At 43.6% G+C, this 18,501-nt stretch overlaps 1 protein-coding gene and 7 non-coding genes across 8 annotated transcripts; all 8 read right to left on the minus strand.

The window, feature by feature from the left end:
* Positions 1-603: 603 nt before the first annotated feature.
* On the minus strand, positions 604-7,174 carry pfdn5 (prefoldin 5). Its single transcript, XM_023790657.2, has 6 exons — positions 7,030-7,174; positions 6,168-6,270; positions 5,405-5,436; positions 5,166-5,240; positions 4,858-4,963; positions 604-1,246 (listed from the first exon to the last, which is right to left on the minus strand). The coding sequence occupies exons 1-6, from the start codon at positions 7,093-7,095 to the stop codon at positions 1,167-1,169; spliced, it is 462 nt and encodes a 153-aa protein (XP_023646425.1). The 5' UTR covers positions 7,096-7,174; the 3' UTR covers positions 604-1,166.
* A 5,430-nt stretch (positions 7,175-12,604) lies between these two features.
* LOC140592359 (5S ribosomal RNA) lies at positions 12,605-12,723 on the minus strand. The gene has a single exon (XR_011992757.1). It is a non-coding gene; the product is annotated as a 5S ribosomal RNA (ribosomal RNA).
* Positions 12,724-13,517: 794 nt separating this feature from the next.
* On the minus strand, positions 13,518-13,636 carry LOC140592370 (5S ribosomal RNA). The gene has a single exon (XR_011992768.1). It is a non-coding gene; the product is annotated as a 5S ribosomal RNA (ribosomal RNA).
* Positions 13,637-14,423: 787 nt separating this feature from the next.
* Positions 14,424-14,542, minus strand: LOC140592381 (5S ribosomal RNA). Its single transcript, XR_011992779.1, has one exon. It is a non-coding gene; the product is annotated as a 5S ribosomal RNA (ribosomal RNA).
* A 793-nt stretch (positions 14,543-15,335) lies between these two features.
* LOC140592387 (5S ribosomal RNA) lies at positions 15,336-15,454 on the minus strand. Its single transcript, XR_011992784.1, has one exon. It is a non-coding gene; the product is annotated as a 5S ribosomal RNA (ribosomal RNA).
* Positions 15,455-16,244: 790 nt separating this feature from the next.
* On the minus strand, positions 16,245-16,363 carry LOC140592388 (5S ribosomal RNA). The gene has a single exon (XR_011992785.1). It is a non-coding gene; the product is annotated as a 5S ribosomal RNA (ribosomal RNA).
* Positions 16,364-17,156: 793 nt separating this feature from the next.
* LOC140592360 (5S ribosomal RNA) lies at positions 17,157-17,275 on the minus strand. The gene has a single exon (XR_011992758.1). It is a non-coding gene; the product is annotated as a 5S ribosomal RNA (ribosomal RNA).
* A 794-nt stretch (positions 17,276-18,069) lies between these two features.
* LOC140592361 (5S ribosomal RNA) lies at positions 18,070-18,188 on the minus strand. Its single transcript, XR_011992759.1, has one exon. It is a non-coding gene; the product is annotated as a 5S ribosomal RNA (ribosomal RNA).
* Between the last annotated feature and the right edge of the window lie 313 nt (positions 18,189-18,501).

The following is an 18,501-nucleotide window of genomic DNA, read 5'->3' on the forward strand; positions in this document are numbered from 1 at the left end:
TAGCATGGGCAAAATCTAACTCTGAAGTCATTATTAACACTAGTAACTTATGTTAATTACAAATTTAAAAGTAAATAACCATTTATATTGAGTTTTATTTAAGCACATGAAGTTCACCCAGGCTGAACAGTTTCAAACTATTCAGAAATTTCTATGGCTATTTTCTTACATAATACCTCTATCAGGCTACAGAAAATGTCTGGATATTAATTTTGTACCAATGAAATTTTCAGATTTGCACCTGTTGCATGTCCACATGTTCTGTATGTTACATGACCAAGTTCCATTGCCATATGTTCTTAATACCGGTGTCAAAGATTACTAATTGCCTGGAAGCAACCCCTAGTGATAATTAATTACACATGGTCATGGATCAATCCAGCTTCCTCTGATAACCATTGTATCTAGTGTTAGAATAATCGGTATCTGCCAGCTTGTAGCAGTCGCGGCTATGGTAGCACTATGTGCGGTGTCACAAGCTTACCTCTGGAAGTAGGATGTACACAAACAATCACACAGGTTCCCCCAAACAGCACACAAACATCTGGAGAACAAGTAGTCGCAACGACAGAGCCTATAGAATATTTTTTCATGGGACATGAATTAAAGTAATACATTTAATTACTTAGATGTGTCATGTAGCTTTAACAGACTTTTGATACTCAAAACAGGTACTACAGATGTCTCAATAATTTAGTTACATTTCAGGTAAAACAAATTAACTAATAATGTTCAGGATGATGTCAAGCCCAGTCCTGCCCAATTCTTTTAGAAATTGTTTTATGCAGTATTGTACATACAAAATTTTTCAAATTGTAGCCTTAACGTTAAACACTCAAACAAAACTAAAAAGCCTTTTCAGATTATAGCATAAGGTCCTGTGTTCTGAAAACATTCAAGCTTCATGACATAACATGGATATTTTGTGAAGTGATGAGACTCCTTTCCTCCAGTTCATGTCTGCTCTCCTCTCTCATTATGTATGGCTGGGAGGTTGACCAGTACAATCATAATTTTGACCCCTTTTTGACAGTTGTAAAGTCTTTTATCTGGAAACTCACAACAATATCCAAGTTAGCCATTGAAAGCTAAATTTGCAGTACAGCATGGGTCCTGTTTGTGTGGCCAGCATCAAACAATCCATGCAAACCCCAACCCCACTGCTCTTAAGCCTTGGTGGTCCCAGATTGTGGCGTCTGCTGAGTGTGTAGCTGCTGAATCTTCATATTCATGACCTCAATCACAGCTGAAAAAGAAACAGGAATAACAATTATGGTTCTGCAAACGAATAAACATCAAGACTTTCTCTTACAATACTGATATTTTTCTCAGACTGGTTTGTTTTACTATTTGATTTGTTCAGTTAGACCATTTATTTATTATGTTAATCACAGTTTCCCAAACTGCTCCTTGGGGACCACCAGACAGTACATGTTTTTGCTCCCTCCCAGCTCCCTGAAAAGGCCAAATTTTTGCTCCATATTGGATGCTGGGAGGGAGCAAAACCATGGACCATCTGGTGGGTCTTTGAGGACCGGGTTGGGAAAACATGAAGTAATTGGCCGTCTTTATGCAATGAAATTATTAAGCAGAGAGGAAGTGAAATAGGTTCATTGAGTAGCAGTGATCCGACCACTGCTCTGCACGTATGGAGTTTGCATGTTCTCCTCATGTTTCAGCAATTTTTTATCATACCTCCCCACCCCACCCCACCCCCCTTACAGCACCAGTGTACCCAGGGAGCAATCGCATAGGGTGCTGACAGGCCTGTGCCTTTCATAGAAAGCGATAGAAAGAAAATTCTATTTTCTCCACATTGCTTGGCTTCAGGCAAATAAAATTATAGACTCCGCCCCTTAAATCTTTAGCTAATTTGCAAAATGTACAAGTTTTTCCAAACTTGTCCTAGACTGTTCATCCACTTCATACAAAATTTGAACTGCAACATCTTAAGACCATGTAGACAAAAAGCTGGCTGTAGGATTGTTTTGATGCTACAGACCAAGTAATTTTGTGGCCTGTTTGCAGTTCATGGGCTATTTCTCAAACAAACATCCAATTCTCACCAAACTTGCTATGTCTAGTTGGTAGAAGAGGGTCTGGCTACAGTATGTGCACTCTCAGCCACTTCAACACTCTGCCCCAACAGGAAATGTATCCATGGAATCGTTTACTGATTGCCATATGAAATTATATTCTTAATAATGTCACAGCCACAGATGGAGGTCAAATAAATGACTACTGTATACCATACTATTTAATTATTGTTTCAGACACACAGATAGACCTGACTGCTGTTCAGTATTCACGTTATATGCCAGGGAAATTACTTTGGTACAGTCACGAGAAATGTTTCATCCCCAAGAAGACCACAATTACAGATTAAATGCTGCTGCTTTAGAAGATAAGCAGGGGTTTATAGAATGAAGGGAGGCAAATGTAATTGTTAAATGTTCATAATTCACTGTTTTACCGATAACTGATAAGAAGAATTTTAACCAATTAATACTGTCAGTTAAACGGCTAATAAAAAAAGAATGTTAAAAAGTGTGCAGTGTGGTAAACACACAGAATGGAGAGGGTAAAAGAAATATACACTTGAACAAATAGCCTATCAACTGATGAGGGCGTGTCCACACATGCAACCAACTACACTGGCTGTTGATCATTAATTAGGCTAGATTAAATATACCCGATAGCAGAGGTGGTTTTTGTTACAGAATTCTCCATGCTATATGTTAAGAAGTGTGCAGGCTACTTGCAGTTCATCTGAGTTTTACATTACTTCCCTGCACAGGACATGTAGACTGTGCGGGACCTGCAGGTTAAGTGCACCTGGCACTGGAGAAATACGTTTGGTTGATTTTGTAAATCTCTTTTGTTCATTGCAAAGTTTGGCAATTTGTTGTTGAGTATTTACATAAGTCATGAAGTGTCTTCACTTGAAAAATTAAGGCACTTATAATTTCTAAAGCATTTTTTTGTATTGGTATTTTGCCATTTGGTGACGGACACACATCCATTCTAAAGGGTACATTTTTTTGTTATTGTTACGCAATTGTTAATAGTCGATTGACGAGTTTCGACTTTGGTTGATGAAAAAATCCAAAATGGACATCCCTAATTAAATGTAGAAATTATTGAGAATCATTTCATATCACAATCAGTAAGCGATTACACGGATGCATTTTCTGTTGTGGCAAAGTGTGCATGTGACGTCTGAGGCAGAGCGCGCAAGTGGCTGAGAGTGCACATACTGCAGCCAGACCCTTCTCAGTTGGTATGACATTCCAAACAAATCTCCAGATTTCATAATATGTTATATGTAATAATTATACAATTATTCTTGTATATGACAGAGAAACATGTAATTTTCTGTAATGGTGCAATATTCCTTCTGTTACTCAGGCCAGAAAAAAGACATAGGTTGGGCTTTTGGTTGCACCATAGAACCCATAGTGCATTGGCTCTTATACAATAATGTAGATATTATAGAGCCATACAAACATGAAGTGCTTACACATTTAATACACATTCATTTACAGATAATCTAATGGAGCATTTAACGTCAAATGTCTTGTTGGTCGGGGATTCAAACCTGCAATCTATCAATTACAATTACAAGTGCTAACCATTAAGACACCACGTTCTGTAAAAATGGCACCATACCTCAGGTGAGGTCCTGACTTTTTGAGGTCATAAAAGACCCTTGGCATCTTTCAAGAGAGTACAGGTGATCCCCTGGCTAAAAATTGCCCTTTCAAATCTGGCTTCCAAATCATCCCCTGTATCCAATTGCTGAATTATCTCCTGCCCCTTCACCACCTTAGTCACTTTATGGTGAGTGTACTGGTGCAGAATGGCTGCTGTTACATCATCTAAGTGGGTGCTACACAGTAGTGGTGGAGATTGAAATGGTTCCCCAATGGTGTTGTAAAGCACTTTGGGTGTCTTGAAAAATGCTATATAGATGTAACATTCATCAATCAATGTATAGTAGCTACATTATATAGTAACTACTTGAGACAAAGGATGCACCATAATTCATTAATGATGAACAAACATTAGATTAGTATTTCACTTGTAACTCATTCCTTACTTGTACCTTAATAGTTTCTTCAGTAGTTCACAAAGACTTATAGAATTAACAAATATAGCAGTTGCTTAATGATGAATGAACATGAGATCAGTATGTAATGAAGACTTATGTATTAACAACAAAGTAATACATAGCATAATACTACATAATTTGTGCCCCCTCAAGCAAAGAATTACTATATAAATCTGTTGTTACTGATAAGTCTGTAGATAAACATGTCAGACTTTAGACTGCAAAAAGTCCCGCCACACCACTGACATCTTTTTACCTTGTGTATCAACAATGTCTCCTTTTTTAAAAGGTGTTGTGGCTGCTGAGCTGTTACTTTCTTCACTGGCACTCCAGTGCATATCACTTTCCATGATATATCAAAAAGGTAGCATGTGGCATGCTCCCAAACTTAATAAACATAAAGGTATGCTAAGTGTTACTAACTTGTGGGTGTCATAATATGTCTTTCTTTAATATTTTAGGAGTACTATTAATCTGCTTATCAAATTGTGAGCGTAGGTAAATGCCCATAAAGTACCAAAAAGGCGACATCCGGACAATTTTCACACACATCTTCTGAAGCCTTGGTGATTATTGCACATGCATACATATTGAGATTATATCGCAATGTGATACTGCGCAGCCCTATTCTGACTTGACTTTGAGGTACAACAAAATGCAACAAGCAGCTCCCTCAGTGGTACTTCCAGCAAAATGAGAATGGACATCACAATGGACATCACAATGGACATGCTTGCTTGGCTCACCTTGCTTCATGGCATGCTTCTCCTGGAGGGCTGGCTGAATCTTCTCAATCTGCTTCGTGAGGAAGTCAATTTTTCGCTTGAAGAATTCCTTTGTATCCTCTACATTCTGATATAATGCAAAATGACTTTTACATACACACCACACATAACAAAAGCTTTACATCTGGCCAACTGCACTTCCACCTTTTAGGGTTAACTGGGATAAAGTACACACTGGATAAGGTGACAATTTTTTATTTTTTTTTACAATTTTACCCCTAACATAACATGAAAATATTGATTTAAATACTGAATACTGATTTCCTTACCTTTTCCACATAATATCCAGTTCCAACGTCCACCAAGACATGCTCAACGTCATTCAGTGTCCCAGGAACATACATCTACATATGCTTCATTAAGGGACATCACCGTTACCCTCAGTGTCCTTCAACTTAGCACTGAGATGTCAGCTCAATGAACAGACACTGCAGGCAATTCCATGCTTTTAACATTATATTATGGAACTGGCATGTTCATGACAAACTTGTGGAACTAAAAAGGATACAGAACTGGTGAGGGGAACAAGAAGTTCTTTTCCTGAAAGAGAAAGGATGAGAAGAAATGTTTGCCCAAAAGAGTAAATACATGAAAAAGTTTATTTTTCCCTTGAGGAAAGGTCAGGCTTGATTGATTCGTGTTTTTACCCGGCAAGCCTCAGTAAAGGATCGTGCATTTTACCTTTAGCACAAGGGCATGGGATGTTTAGATAATTTGGAAAAGATTAAAGAAAAATGTTAGCATTGAAAATTCCTATAAATGAAAAATATGAAATATATTAATATCTACAAAACACAGAATTGCACAAAGTACTACAGGAAAAATAAAATTAAGAATTTACTGTTTCTGAAACTGCATTTCAGTTAAAAAAAATGCTAATTTGTTAAATATAGAATTGAACATTTCACTTCTAACAGCTGTTCCAAAGCACTTAAAATTTTACAGAACTACAAGACACAATAACAAGGAAGAGCCACAAGAAAGTATTAATGTTAAGCAATGTACCATGCCAGCGAGGAGAAAGACAAATTGCAATCTATAGACAGAAGTAACAAATAGCAAACAAAGATTTAAGAATTTAAGAACTGTTTCTCCATGATTTCATACAACGACAATTGATGAAAATAGGATTTTTTTTCTTCTGATTATGTGTGCCCATATGTAACAGGCAGACAGTAATGAACTAAGTCTTTAAACTGTGACTGAGAGCACAATGTGCACATGCATCTAAAATGTCTAGATGAAAATGTCTAAATGCTCTAATGACTCACCTGCATTGTCCTTGTTGAGGACACTTATACTGTCCTTGGCTTCCACGTACTTTGTCTGCACAACCTTTAACTGACCAATTGAGGAAGTCAAGAACTCGGTCTCCTATAAAACAAATTTTCAACAATTATACCTAGAAACCCTGAATTAAAAACAGAATTTCTCCAACATATTTTAGCCAGTTATATATATATATTTTTTTTAATTATTTGTGCACGACATGCACTTTAATAATTATTGAATCAATACGTGTTGCTCAATAATAATGCGACTTTTCAATTATTTTTTAATGACCACGCTAATGGAGGTTAGCATTTGAGCCACAGTTCACCTAAACTACATGTTCACGCTCAATCTAATAATAAAAGATAAAAATTAAAAATTTTACTAACATCTTAAAATAAATTAAATGTTGCTGAACAAATACACATCGATAACAACAATAATACAGTCTAACGGAAAACACCCTACCGTCATAGAGTTATCCATAATTTCTGTGTTGCTTGTACCAAGGCGATTAATGTATCTAGTGTAATACATCTACACTGACGTAAGTTAGCGATGTATTTTATATTGACACTCGTTTGGATGTCGATGTAGCCTTAATAAAGTTATATTACTCTAAAACCAGTTCTGCTTTAAATATGTTTTCTACAGCAGAAAAATACTACATTGTCGGGATACGATTAAAAAACAATAAAGACCGCAGACAGCACACAAGTCAAGCCCCATCTCTTACACTGGAGCACCGCATGGCTATGAAACAAGTTAGTGAACCGGTATCGGCTTTCACATGCTCGCTTCCACCACTTCTCACCTAACCTTACATTCATAATATAATCTGAAAAAGGCAAAATCCTCTACCTGATCCAGCTGTGTCTTCAAGCCTTCTAACTGAGGGAGAGACAGCTCTGTAAGATTGACCGCCATGATGAACACACTAACACAACAGCGCCGCCGTAACCAACAGGGAGCAGAAGCAGCTACGGTGGCCCAAATGCGTTTTATTTATCTGTACGCAAGAAAGGCGAAAGAAACCGTTGAGTCCACTGACACACCCTCCGTATACGATCCTACTATTTATGGCAGCATGGCGAGGGCGTCCGAATCTATCCCAGCACAAGACGGTTTTTAGCTGCTACCTTCATAGGGGCTGGTTTGCGTGGCTCTGTGGGTTAGAACGCTGATCATAAACGTGAGGGAGGGGGGATAAACCAGGGCCTCATTCAACAACGTCATTCTAAAGTTATTTCTTTAATTTGTTCTTGTGAAAGGTCCTAACACAGGAGGTTCTAAGAAAAATCTACGTCAAATCGATGACGCGTTCGTAAACCACGGAACTTTTCACAAATGTGTTCTAAAAATGATGCATCCAATCATCCTCGAAAACAGTCAGCACGTGCCAGTTGTTCATAGTTAGCATATGCAAACGCCCACTCAGTATAAAAGGGCACAAGATTGCAGGGTTGTGTGCACACAGAAAGCTGAAACAGAAATTAAGAAAAAGCTGAGAGAGAAGTCTAGAATGCCTAAACGTAAATCTGAAGAAAGCAAACCAGCTGTCATATTTAGTAGCGTCAGTAGTAGATATAAAATAACACTGAAACAGAAGCTTGGGATGGTATTATTCGTTCAAGGTTTGTCCTGGGTATGATTTTAAACTGCATCTGGCCCTGCAAGTGGTCCTTCAACTTGCAGGGAAACAATTTTTTTGAGGGTTGGTGGCGGGATTGGCACCGTAAAACAACTCACAACTGCTCGATACAAACAAGCACGATACTCTTCTGCTCACCGCAGGAGTAGCTCTGCTGCAGCCGCCGGCAGGAAGGTTGCATAAAACCATGGAGGAGATGGGGGAAAGCCTTTGGGAGCCCCATGCTTGGATGAGTGGAAACCGTCAGAGAACTAATAGGGTCAGGCCTGTTGGGGATCGGGGCTGGTGTGGTACTGAGGCGTGGCCTGCTGTATGGCGGCACTTGGGTCCCAGTTTGAGGCGATCCATCTGGGTAGGCACGTGGAACGTCTTGTCTCTCCGGCAAGATGGCCACCTTCCTCTGCTGTCAGGGGAGCTTCGTAAATGCCACGTTTCAGTGGCAGCACTCTATGAGGTACTCAGCCCGGGGAGTGGTCAGAACTCTGTAGGTGGGTATACCTACTTTTGGTCTGGCCAGTCTGATGGCTGCCATACTGTTCGCGGGATCCCTCCCAACTATGGCATAGCTGTTGCCGTAGTGGATCGCCTCCTTCTGATGGTGTCTGATGTCACTCCTTTCAACAAGCGTATTGTGAGACTCAGGCTAAGGCACTTCTTGGGTGTCTTGCCTATTGTCTCAATGTATGCTCCGATCGCGGTGAGTGATGTCTCGTTGATGGAGACCTTTTACTCACAACATCGCTCGGTGGTTGAAGGGTGCCCACGAGGTGACACTCCTCTGGTCATGGGTGACTTTAATGCGACCACTGGCACTGACAGGGCTGGCTATGAGGACTGTGTCGGTCTGCATGGGTCTGGAGACCGTGGTGAAGGTGGCTCCATGTTCCTTCACTTTGTGAAAGGTCAGGGACTGCGAGTCGCTGGATCCTGGTTCTAACGCCCTGAGCCGCATCATTGGACTTGGCACTCCAATACCGGTGGTGCAGCGAAGGAGATCAATCACATCCTTGTGGGCAGACGCTGGAGGCTCCTGCAGAACTGCAGGGTCTACAGAAGTGCCCAGTTTGTGAATTCTGACCACAGAGTTGTTGTTGCTACTCTGAAGATTCAGCTTAGATCCAGTAAGCTACCACCTACTAGGAGAATGAGGCTGGACTTAGCCAGACTCCAAGATCAAGCTGTTTCTGATGAGTTTGCATGCAATTTGTGTGAAGAACTTGCAGACTTGGGTGCGACTGCTGACTCTAATGTGATGTGGGAGACCATCCTTGATAAGACTCTAAAGGTTGCCGAGGGTTGTGTTGGTGCTGCCAATGTTCCCAGAAGGAGATGTTTCATCTCGCAGGGCACCCTGGATATTATCGAGAGGAGTTGCAGCGCACAACTTGGTGGCAACTCCAGTCTGTACCGGGAGCTGAGAAAGTTGGCTGTGAGGGCTCTGAGGGCAGATAAGGAGGCTTTGTTAGACAAATCTGTGAGCAGGTAACACACCATCTGTAGTCTAGTGACCCACGTCCTGCTTACAAAGGAATCAAAGCATTACGCATATCTGAATCTGTTCCTTGGAGACTTGTAGTCAGGGCTGAGTGATGTAACGGTCTTTACATATGACACTGCAGTTGTGACCCGCTGGGCCGGCTACTTTGAGCAGTTGTTTAAAGCTGACTCTCCAGCTAGGATGTTGGACATTTCTAGGTCCACGGTTCTCGAAGCTGACACTCCGATCAGTTGTGAACCACCCAATCTCACTGAGGAGCAGGGATCTGTGGTATCCGGGGTGAACTTCTCCAAGCTGGTGGTAAGGCTGTCCTCCTGGCATTGCAGGCAATCTTTGTTTCGATTTGGGAGTCAGGCATCATCCCATCTGATTGGAAAACAGGACTTGTGGTCCCTATCTGTAAAGGGAAGGGTGATCGCCTGGATTGTGGCAACTACAGGGGGATAACACTGATTTCAGTGCCAGGTAAGGTCCTTGCTAGGGTCATCCTTAACAGGATCCGTAAACACTTGTTTGTCTGTCAGTGACTGGAGCAGTCTGGTTTTACACCTAAGAAGTCTTTGCACTGAGGGTTCTCATCGAGTGCAAGTGCGAATATCAGCAGAGGTTCTTTGCAGTCTTTGTTGATTTTCATAAGGTGTTCGATCCAGTTTATCGTGTTGCCCTGTGGGACATCCAGAGAGTTCGCTGGATCCCTCCCAAGTTGCTGGACGTCATGGCCGACCTGTACACTGGTACTGTGAGTGCTGTGCAGAGTGGAGGGGGAACCTCTGCATTCTTCCCAGTTGATTCTGGGGTTCGCCAGGGGTGTGTTCTTGCTCCTACTCTGTTCAATGCTTGTATGGACTGGGTGTTGGGCAGGGTCGTGGGGTCCAGCAGCTGTGGGGCATCCGTTGGTGAAGAAAGATTTACTGATGTTGATGTCTGATCTTTGCTGACGATGCTGTGATCTTAGCGGAGTCAAGGGATGCTCTGATCGGGGCTCTCGAGAGACTGAGCGAGGAGTCTGAGTGTCTGGGATTGCGGGTGTCCTTGTTAAAGACCAAGATCCAGGCATTTAATGACTGCTTGGACATAGCCATCAGTAGTGTGTCTGTCTGAGAGGAGAATGTCGACCTTGTCGAGAGATTCACCTACCTTGGCAGCGACATTCATGTCTCTGGTGACTCTTCCTATGAAGTCAGCAGACGGATTGGAAAAGCATGGGGGGTCATCAGGTCACTGGAAAGGGGTGTGTGGCGTTCACGATATTTTTGCAAGAGGACGAAGGTCCAAGTCTTTAGAGTCCTGGTGCTCCCTGTCTTGCTGTATGGCTGTGAGACATGGATGCTATCCAGTGACCTGAGACGAAGACTGGACTCCTTTGGTACTGTGTCTCTTCTAAGAATCCTTGATTTTGTGTCAAACGAGCGGTTGCTAGAGGAGTTCCGAATGAGGCACATTACCTGCATTGTGAGGGAGCGTCAGATACAGCACTACGGCCATGTGGCGCGTTTCCCTGAGGGTGATCCGGCTCACAGGATCCTCATTGCTGAGGATCCAAGCAGCTGGACCAGGCCGAGGGGACGCCCACGTAACACCTGGCTGTGGCAGATGGATGGCCATCTCCGGAGGGTGGGACTGGACCGTGTCTCTGCCTGGGGGATCGCTGGTCGGGATCCCAAGGAGTTTTGCTGTGTGGTGGGTGTGGCAACGCGCTGCATCAGCGCATGCTCCCTGACCTGATGCTATCAAAATTAATGTTTCAATAATAATTAATCATTACATTTTGTTAAATATTATTTAAAGTTTATTTTTAATTATCAATTTCTAAACAAACCGTACTGTACCATTTGCACACCAAATTATTTTGTCATTTCCTACACTATCAGAATATAAAGAGTACCAATGTGTACCTTTGCTTGTCATGGGGCTGTAATCTCAAGGATAAATGTATCCTTTAAGATACAGAAATGGACTATGAAGAACATTTTTGTACTATTATGGGGTACATTCATGGTGTTTGTACCTTGCATAGTCCATTTATGTATCTTAAATTACACTAAAAGGTACATTTTCCTATAGCTAGGGTAAACTGGCAGACCCTTGAGGCTACAGCCCCAGTGACAAGCAAAAGTACAAACTGCTACTCTTTTTTCTGACTGTATTTAAACCTTCTTATATAATATACAAAGCATCTAAATCATGCGCCTGTATTTACAAAGTTACTCTTGCATGCACTGGGAGCACTACGTTTTGGACCTATTAAAAATGCAATATTCACAACACTGAAAACTTACTGTGAGAAACGACAGTTTCCACGGCCATAAATGCAGCTAACAAGTGTGTGGCTGCATGGTTGCAGAGAAGATGCGCGGCGTATCAAAGCCAAAAGAGCAAACTAGAGATGGGTGTGATCCATAGACACAAGTGGAAGGGAACAGAATGACCAGCAGTGACCTCTGCTGGCCACAAGGGAACGTGACAGACAGATCCCACTTAACTTCCCAAGAGCATCTGGCTGCAGAGAGTCCTGCAGGAAGTATAGGCTATCATTTACATCTATATACCGCTTGCAGACGTCACACACCCTGCTCTCAATTGTTTTTAACCTGTCCGACTCTGCTGCCCCCACGTCCAATTAGCACTGGCCCCTCCCAATCCTTCGCCAAACTCCTCAGTCGGCTGTCTCCATCGACTTCTCCGTTTTTACCAGGTCAGCTAGATTCCTTCGCTTTATTCCTTTTCGCTGTCCGACACATTAAATCGCCGCATGTGCCAGTGAGCAAACATTACTCTGCATGCCTCTATTAGGGACCCGACTTTATCAACACCGGCAACAGGCACAACTCATCCGCCGCTGAAAATTACCCACTTTACTCTCCTAGTAGCCGCTTGATCACGTGTCCACCACGCTCAAAACGCTGTGAGCTGCTTACAACAAATCCGTACTACAGCCGGATCACTTTTAGAAATGCACACGTTCAAATACTTATGACTGTACACCCCCGACGGTTTCTTCGATCCGCTGATAGTTTTCCAGCCAATATCCATCTTTGTACTCCAGTGCCATACACATGAAATTGGGCTCAGGAAGTATAGGCTATCATTTACAATGGTTTTGAAAATGGAGTAGAAAGCGGTGGGCTTTGCACCAGTCATATAATTAATGAGCATAAGATGTGTGTAAAACTTGGTGATTTCTTATTAAGAATAATTTGTAATATGAAGGGTTGGGCTGAGCAGTTTACATTTGTGAGGGGAATGGGCGCCCCCTGGGTAAAGCAAAAGGGGAAAAAAAAAAAAAAAGCTTACAGCACCTGGTATTCCCAGGCGGTCTCCCATCCAAGTACTAACCAGGCCTGACCCTGCTTAGCTTCCGAGATCGGACGAGATCGGGCGTTTTCAGGGTGGTATGGCCGTAAGCGAATACACTTTCTGAAATGAGCCCTTTTGTAGGTGACACATCTATATACCGCTTGCAGACGTCACACACCCTGCTCTCAATTGTTTTTAACCTGTCCGACTCTGCTGCCCCCCCCCCGTCCAATTAGCACTGGCCCCTCCCAATCCTTCGCCAAACTCCTCAGTCGGCTGTCTCCATCGACTTCTCCGTTTTTACCAGGTCAGCTAGATTCCTTCGCTTTATTCCTTTTCGCTGTCCGACAGATTAAATCGCCGCATGTGCCAGTGAGCAAACATTACTCTGCATGCCTCTATTAGGGACCCGACTTTATCAACACCGGCAACAGGCACAACTCATCCGCCGCTGAAAATTACCCACTTTACTCTCCTAGTAGCCGCTTGATCACGTGTCCACCACGCTCAAAACGCTGTGAGCTGCTTACAACAAATCCGTACTACAGCCAGATCAGTTTTAGAAATGCACACGTTCATATACTTATGACTGTATCTACACGCCCGACGGTTTCTTCGATCCGCTGATAGTTTTCCAGCCAATATCCATCTTTGTACTCCAGTGCCATACACATGAAATTGGGCTCAGGAAGTATAGGCTATCATTTACAATGGTTTTGAAAATGGAGTAGAAAGCGGTGGGCTTTGCACCAGTCATATAATTAATGAGCATAAGATGTGTGTAAAACTTGGTGATTTCTTATTAAGAATAATTTGTAATATGAAGGGTTGGGCTGAGCAGTTTACATTTGTGAGGGGAATGGGCGCCCCCTGGGTAAAGCAAAAGGGGAAAAAAAAAAAAAAAGCTTACAGCACCTGGTATTCCCAGGCGGTCTCCCATCCAAGTACTAACCAGGCCTGACCCTGCTTAGCTTCCGAGATCGGACGAGATCGGGCGTTTTCAGGGTGGTATGGCCGTAAGCGAATACACTTTCTGAAATGAGCCCTTTTGTAGGTGACACATCTATATACCGCTTGCAGACGTCACACACCCTGCTCTCAATTGTTTTTAACCTGTCCGACTCTGCTGCCCCCACGTCCAATTAGCACTGGCCCCTCCCAATCCTTCGCCAAACTCCTCAGTCGGCTGTCTCCATCGACTTCTCCGTTTTTACCAGGTCAGCTAGATTCCTTCGCTTTATTCCTTTTCGCTGTCCGACACATTAAATCGCCGCATGTGCCAGTGAGCAAACATTACTCTGCATGCCTCTATTAGGGACCCGACTTTATCAACACCGGCAACAGGCACAACTCATCCGCCCCTCAAAATTACCCACTTTACTCTCCTAGTAGCCGCTTGATCACGTGTCCACCACGCTCAAAACGCTGTGAGCTGCTTACAACAAATCCGTACTACAGCCGGATCACTTTTAGAAATGCACACGTTCAAATACTTATGACTGTACACCCCCGACGGTTTCTTCGATCCGCTGATAGTTTTCCAGCCAATATCCATCTTTGTACTCCAGTGCCATACACATGAAATTGGGCTCAGGAAGTATAGGCTATCATTTACAATGGTTTTGAAAATGGAGTAGAAAGCGGTGGGCTTTGCACCAGTCATATAATTAATGAGCATAAGATGTGTGTAAAACTTGGTGATTTCTTATTAAGAATAATTTGTAATATGAAGGGTTGGGCTGAGCAGTTTACATTTGTGAGGGGAATGGGCGCCCCCTGGGTAAAGCAAAAGGGGAAAAAAAAAAAAAAAGCTTACAGCACCTGGTATTCCCAGGCGGTCTCCCATCCAAGTACTAACCAGGCCTGACCCTGCTTAGCTTCCGAGATCGGACGAGATCGGGCGTTTTCAGGGTGGTATGGCCGTAAGCGAATACACTTTCTGAAATGAGCCCTTTTGTAGGTGACACATCTATATACCGCTTGCAGACGTCACACACCCTGCTCTCAATTGTTTTTAACCTGTCCGACTCTGCTGCCCCCCCCCCGTCCAATTAGCACTGGCCCCTCCCAATCCTTCGCCAAACTCCTCAGTCGGCTGTCTCCATCGACTTCTCCGTTTTTACCAGGTCAGCTAGATTCCTTCGCTTTATTCCTTTTCGCTGTCCGACAGATTAAATCGCCGCATGTGCCAGTGAGCAAACATTACTCTGCATGCCTCTATTAGGGACCCGACTTTATCAACACCGGCAACAGGCACAACTCATCCGCCGCTGAAAATTACCCACTTTACTCTCCTAGTAGCCGCTTGATCACGTGTCCACCACGCTCAAAACGCTGTGAGCTGCTTACAACAAATCCGTACTACAGCCAGATCAGTTTTAGAAATGCACACGTTCATATACTTATGACTGTATCTACACGCCCGACGGTTTCTTCGATCCGCTGATAGTTTTCCAGCCAATATCCATCTTTGTACTCCAGTGCCATACACATGAAATTGGGCTCAGGAAGTATAGGCTATCATTTACAATGGTTTTGAAAATGGAGTAGAAAGCGGTGGGCTTTGCACCAGTCATATAATTAATGAGCATAAGATGTGTGTAAAACTTGGTGATTTCTTATTAAGAATAATTTGTAATATGAAGGGTTGGGCTGAGCAGTTTACATTTGTGAGGGGAATGGGCGCCCCCTGGGTAAAGCAAAACGGAAAAAAAAAAAAAAAGCTTACAGCACCTGGTATTCCCAGGCGGTCTCCCATCCAAGTACTAACCAGGCCTGACCCTGCTTAGCTTCCGAGATCGGACGAGATCGGGCGTTTTCAGGGTGGTATGGCCGTAAGCGAATACACTTTCTGAAATGAGCCCTTTTGTAGGTGACACATCTATATACCGCTTGCAGACGTCACACACCCTGCTCTCAATTGTTTTTAACCTGTCCGACTCTGCTGCCCCCCCCCCGTCCAATTAGCACTGGCCCCTCCCAATCCTTCGCCAAACTCCTCAGTCGGCTGTCTCCATCGACTTCTCCGTTTTTACCAGGTCAGCTAGATTCCTTCGCTTTATTCCTTTTCGCTGTCCGACACATTAAATCGCCGCATGTGCCAGTGAGCAAACATTACTCTGCATGCCTCTATTAGGGACCCGACTTTATCAACACCGGCAACAGGCACAACTCATCCGCCCCTCAAAATTACCCACTTTACTCTCCTAGTAGCCGCTTGATCACGTGTCCACCACGCTCAAAACGCTGTGAGCTGCTTACAACAAATCCGTACTACAGCCGGATCACTTTTAGAAATGCACACGTTCAAATACTTATGACTGTACACCCCCGACGGTTTCTTCGATCCGCTGATAGTTTTCCAGCCAATATCCATCTTTGTACTCCAGTGCCATACACATGAAATTGGGCTCAGGAAGTATAGGCTATCATTTACAATGGTTTTGAAAATGGAGTAGAAAGCGGTGGGCTTTGCACCAGTCATATAATTAATGAGCATAAGATGTGTGTAAAACTTGGTGATTTCTTATTAAGAATAATTTGTAATATGAAGGGTTGGGCTGAGCAGTTTACATTTGTGAGGGGAATGGGCGCCCCCTGGGTAAAGCAAAAGGGGAAAAAAAAAAAAAAAGCTTACAGCACCTGGTATTCCCAGGCGGTCTCCCATCCAAGTACTAACCAGGCCTGACCCTGCTTAGCTTCCGAGATCGGACGAGATCGGGCGTTTTCAGGGTGGTATGGCCGTAAGCGAATACACTTTCTGAAATGAGCCCTTTTGTAGGTGACACATCTATATACCGCTTGCAGACGTCACACACCCTGCTCTCAATTGTTTTTAACCTGTCCGACTCTGCTGCCCCCCCCCCGTCCAATTAGCACTGGCCCCTCCCAATCCTTCGCCAAACTCCTCAGTCGGCTGTCTCCATCGACTTCTCCGTTTTTACCAGGTCAGCTAGATTCCTTCGCTTTATTCCTTTTCGCTGTCCGACAGATTAAATCGCCGCATGTGCCAGTGAGCAAACATTACTCTGCATGCCTCTATTAGGGACCCGACTTTATCAACACCGGCAACAGGCACAACTCATCCGCCGCTGAAAATTACCCACTTTACTCTCCTAGTAGCCGCTTGATCACGTGTCCACCACGCTCAAAACGCTGTGAGCTGCTTACAACAAATCCGTACTACAGCCAGATCAGTTTTAGAAATGCACACGTTCATATACTTATGACTGTATCTACACGCCCGACGGTTTCTTCGATCCGCTGATAGTTTTCCAGCCAATATCCATCTTTGTACTCCAGTGCCATACACATGAAATTGGGCTCAGGAAGTATAGGCTATCATTTACAATGGTTTTGAAAATGGAGTAGAAAGCGGTGGGCTTTGCACCAGTCATATAATTAATGAGCATAAGATGTGTGTAAAACTTGGTGATTTCTTATTAAGAATAATTTGTAATATGAAGGGTTGGGCTGAGCAGTTTACATTTGTGAGGGGAATGGGCGCCCCCTGGGTAAAGCAAAACGGAAAAAAAAAAAAAAAGCTTACAGCACCTGGTATTCCCAGGCGGTCTCCCATCCAAGTACTAACCAGGCCTGACCCTGCTTAGCTTCCGAGATCGGACGAGATCGGGCGTTTTCAGGGTGGTATGGCCGTAAGCGAATACACTTTCTGAAATGAGCCCTTTTGTAGGTGACACATCTATATACCGCTTGCAGACGTCACACACCCTGCTCTCAATTGTTTTTAACCTGTCCGACTCTGCTGCCCCCCCCCCGTCCAATTAGCACTGGCCCCTCCCAATCCTTCGCCAAACTCCTCAGTCGGCTGTCTCCATCGACTTCTCCGTTTTTACCAGGTCAGCTAGATTCCTTCGCTTTATTCCTTTTCGCTGTCCGACAGATTAAATCGCCGCATGTGCCAGTGAGCAAACATTACTCTGCATGCCTCTATTAGGGACCCGACTTTATCAACACCGGCAACAGGCACAACTCATCCGCCGCTGAAAATTACCCACTTTACTCTCCTAGTAGCCGCTTGATCACGTGTCCACCACGCTCAAAACGCTGTGAGCTGCTTACAACAAATCCGTACTACAGCCAGATCAGTTTTAGAAATGCACACGTTCATATACTTATGACTGTATCTACACGCCCGACGGTTTCTTCGATCCGCTGATAGTTTTCCAGCCAATATCCATCTTTGTACTCCAGTGCCATACACATGAAATTGGGCTCAGGAAGTATAGGCTATCATTTACAATGGTTTTGAAAATGGAGTAGAAAGCGGTGGGCTTTGCACCAGTCATATAATTAATGAGCATAAGATGTGTGTAAAACTTGGTGATTTCTTATTAAGAATAATTTGTAATATGAAGGGTTGGGCTGAGCAGTTTACATTTGTGAGGGGAATGGGCGCCCCCTGGGTAAAGCAAAAGGGGAAAAAAAAAAAAAAAGCTTACAGCACCTGGTATTCCCAGGCGGTCTCCCATCCAAGTACTAACCAGGCCTGACCCTGCTTAGCTTCCGAGATCGGACGAGATCGGGCGTTTTCAGGGTGGTATGGCCGTAAGCGAATACACTTTCTGAAATGAGCCCTTTTGTAGGTGACACATCTATATACCGCTTGCAGACGTCACACACCCTGCTCTCAATTGTTTTTAACCTGTCCGACTCTGCTGCCCCCACGTCCAATTAGCACTGGCCCCTCCCAATCCTTCGCCAAACTCCTCAGTCGGCTGTCTCCATCGACTTCTCCGTTTTTACCAGGTCAGCTAGATTCCTTCGCTTTATTCCTTTTCGCTGTCCGACACATTAAATCGCCGCATGTGCCAGTGAGCAAACATTACTCTGCATGCCTCTATTAGGGACCCGACTTTATCAACAC

This window comes from Paramormyrops kingsleyae, chromosome 8, assembly GCF_048594095.1.
Source record: "Paramormyrops kingsleyae isolate MSU_618 chromosome 8, PKINGS_0.4, whole genome shotgun sequence".
Classification (NCBI taxonomy): domain Eukaryota; kingdom Metazoa; phylum Chordata; class Actinopteri; order Osteoglossiformes; family Mormyridae; genus Paramormyrops; species Paramormyrops kingsleyae.

Bases quoted from the DNA above. Each gene is read 5' to 3' on its own strand.
- pfdn5 (XM_023790657.2), bottom strand. From the start codon at position 7,095: ATGGCGGTCAATCTTACAGAGCTGTCTCTCCCTCAGTTAGAAGGCTTG. The intron at 5,241-5,404 runs GTATCCTTTTTA...AAGCATATGTAG, and splicing joins TTGTTCCCCTCACCAGTTCT to ATGTATGTTCCTGGGACACT. The intron at 4,964-5,165 runs GTAAGGAAATCA...GCATTATATCAG, and splicing joins CTGGATATTATGTGGAAAAG to AATGTAGAGGATACAAAGGA.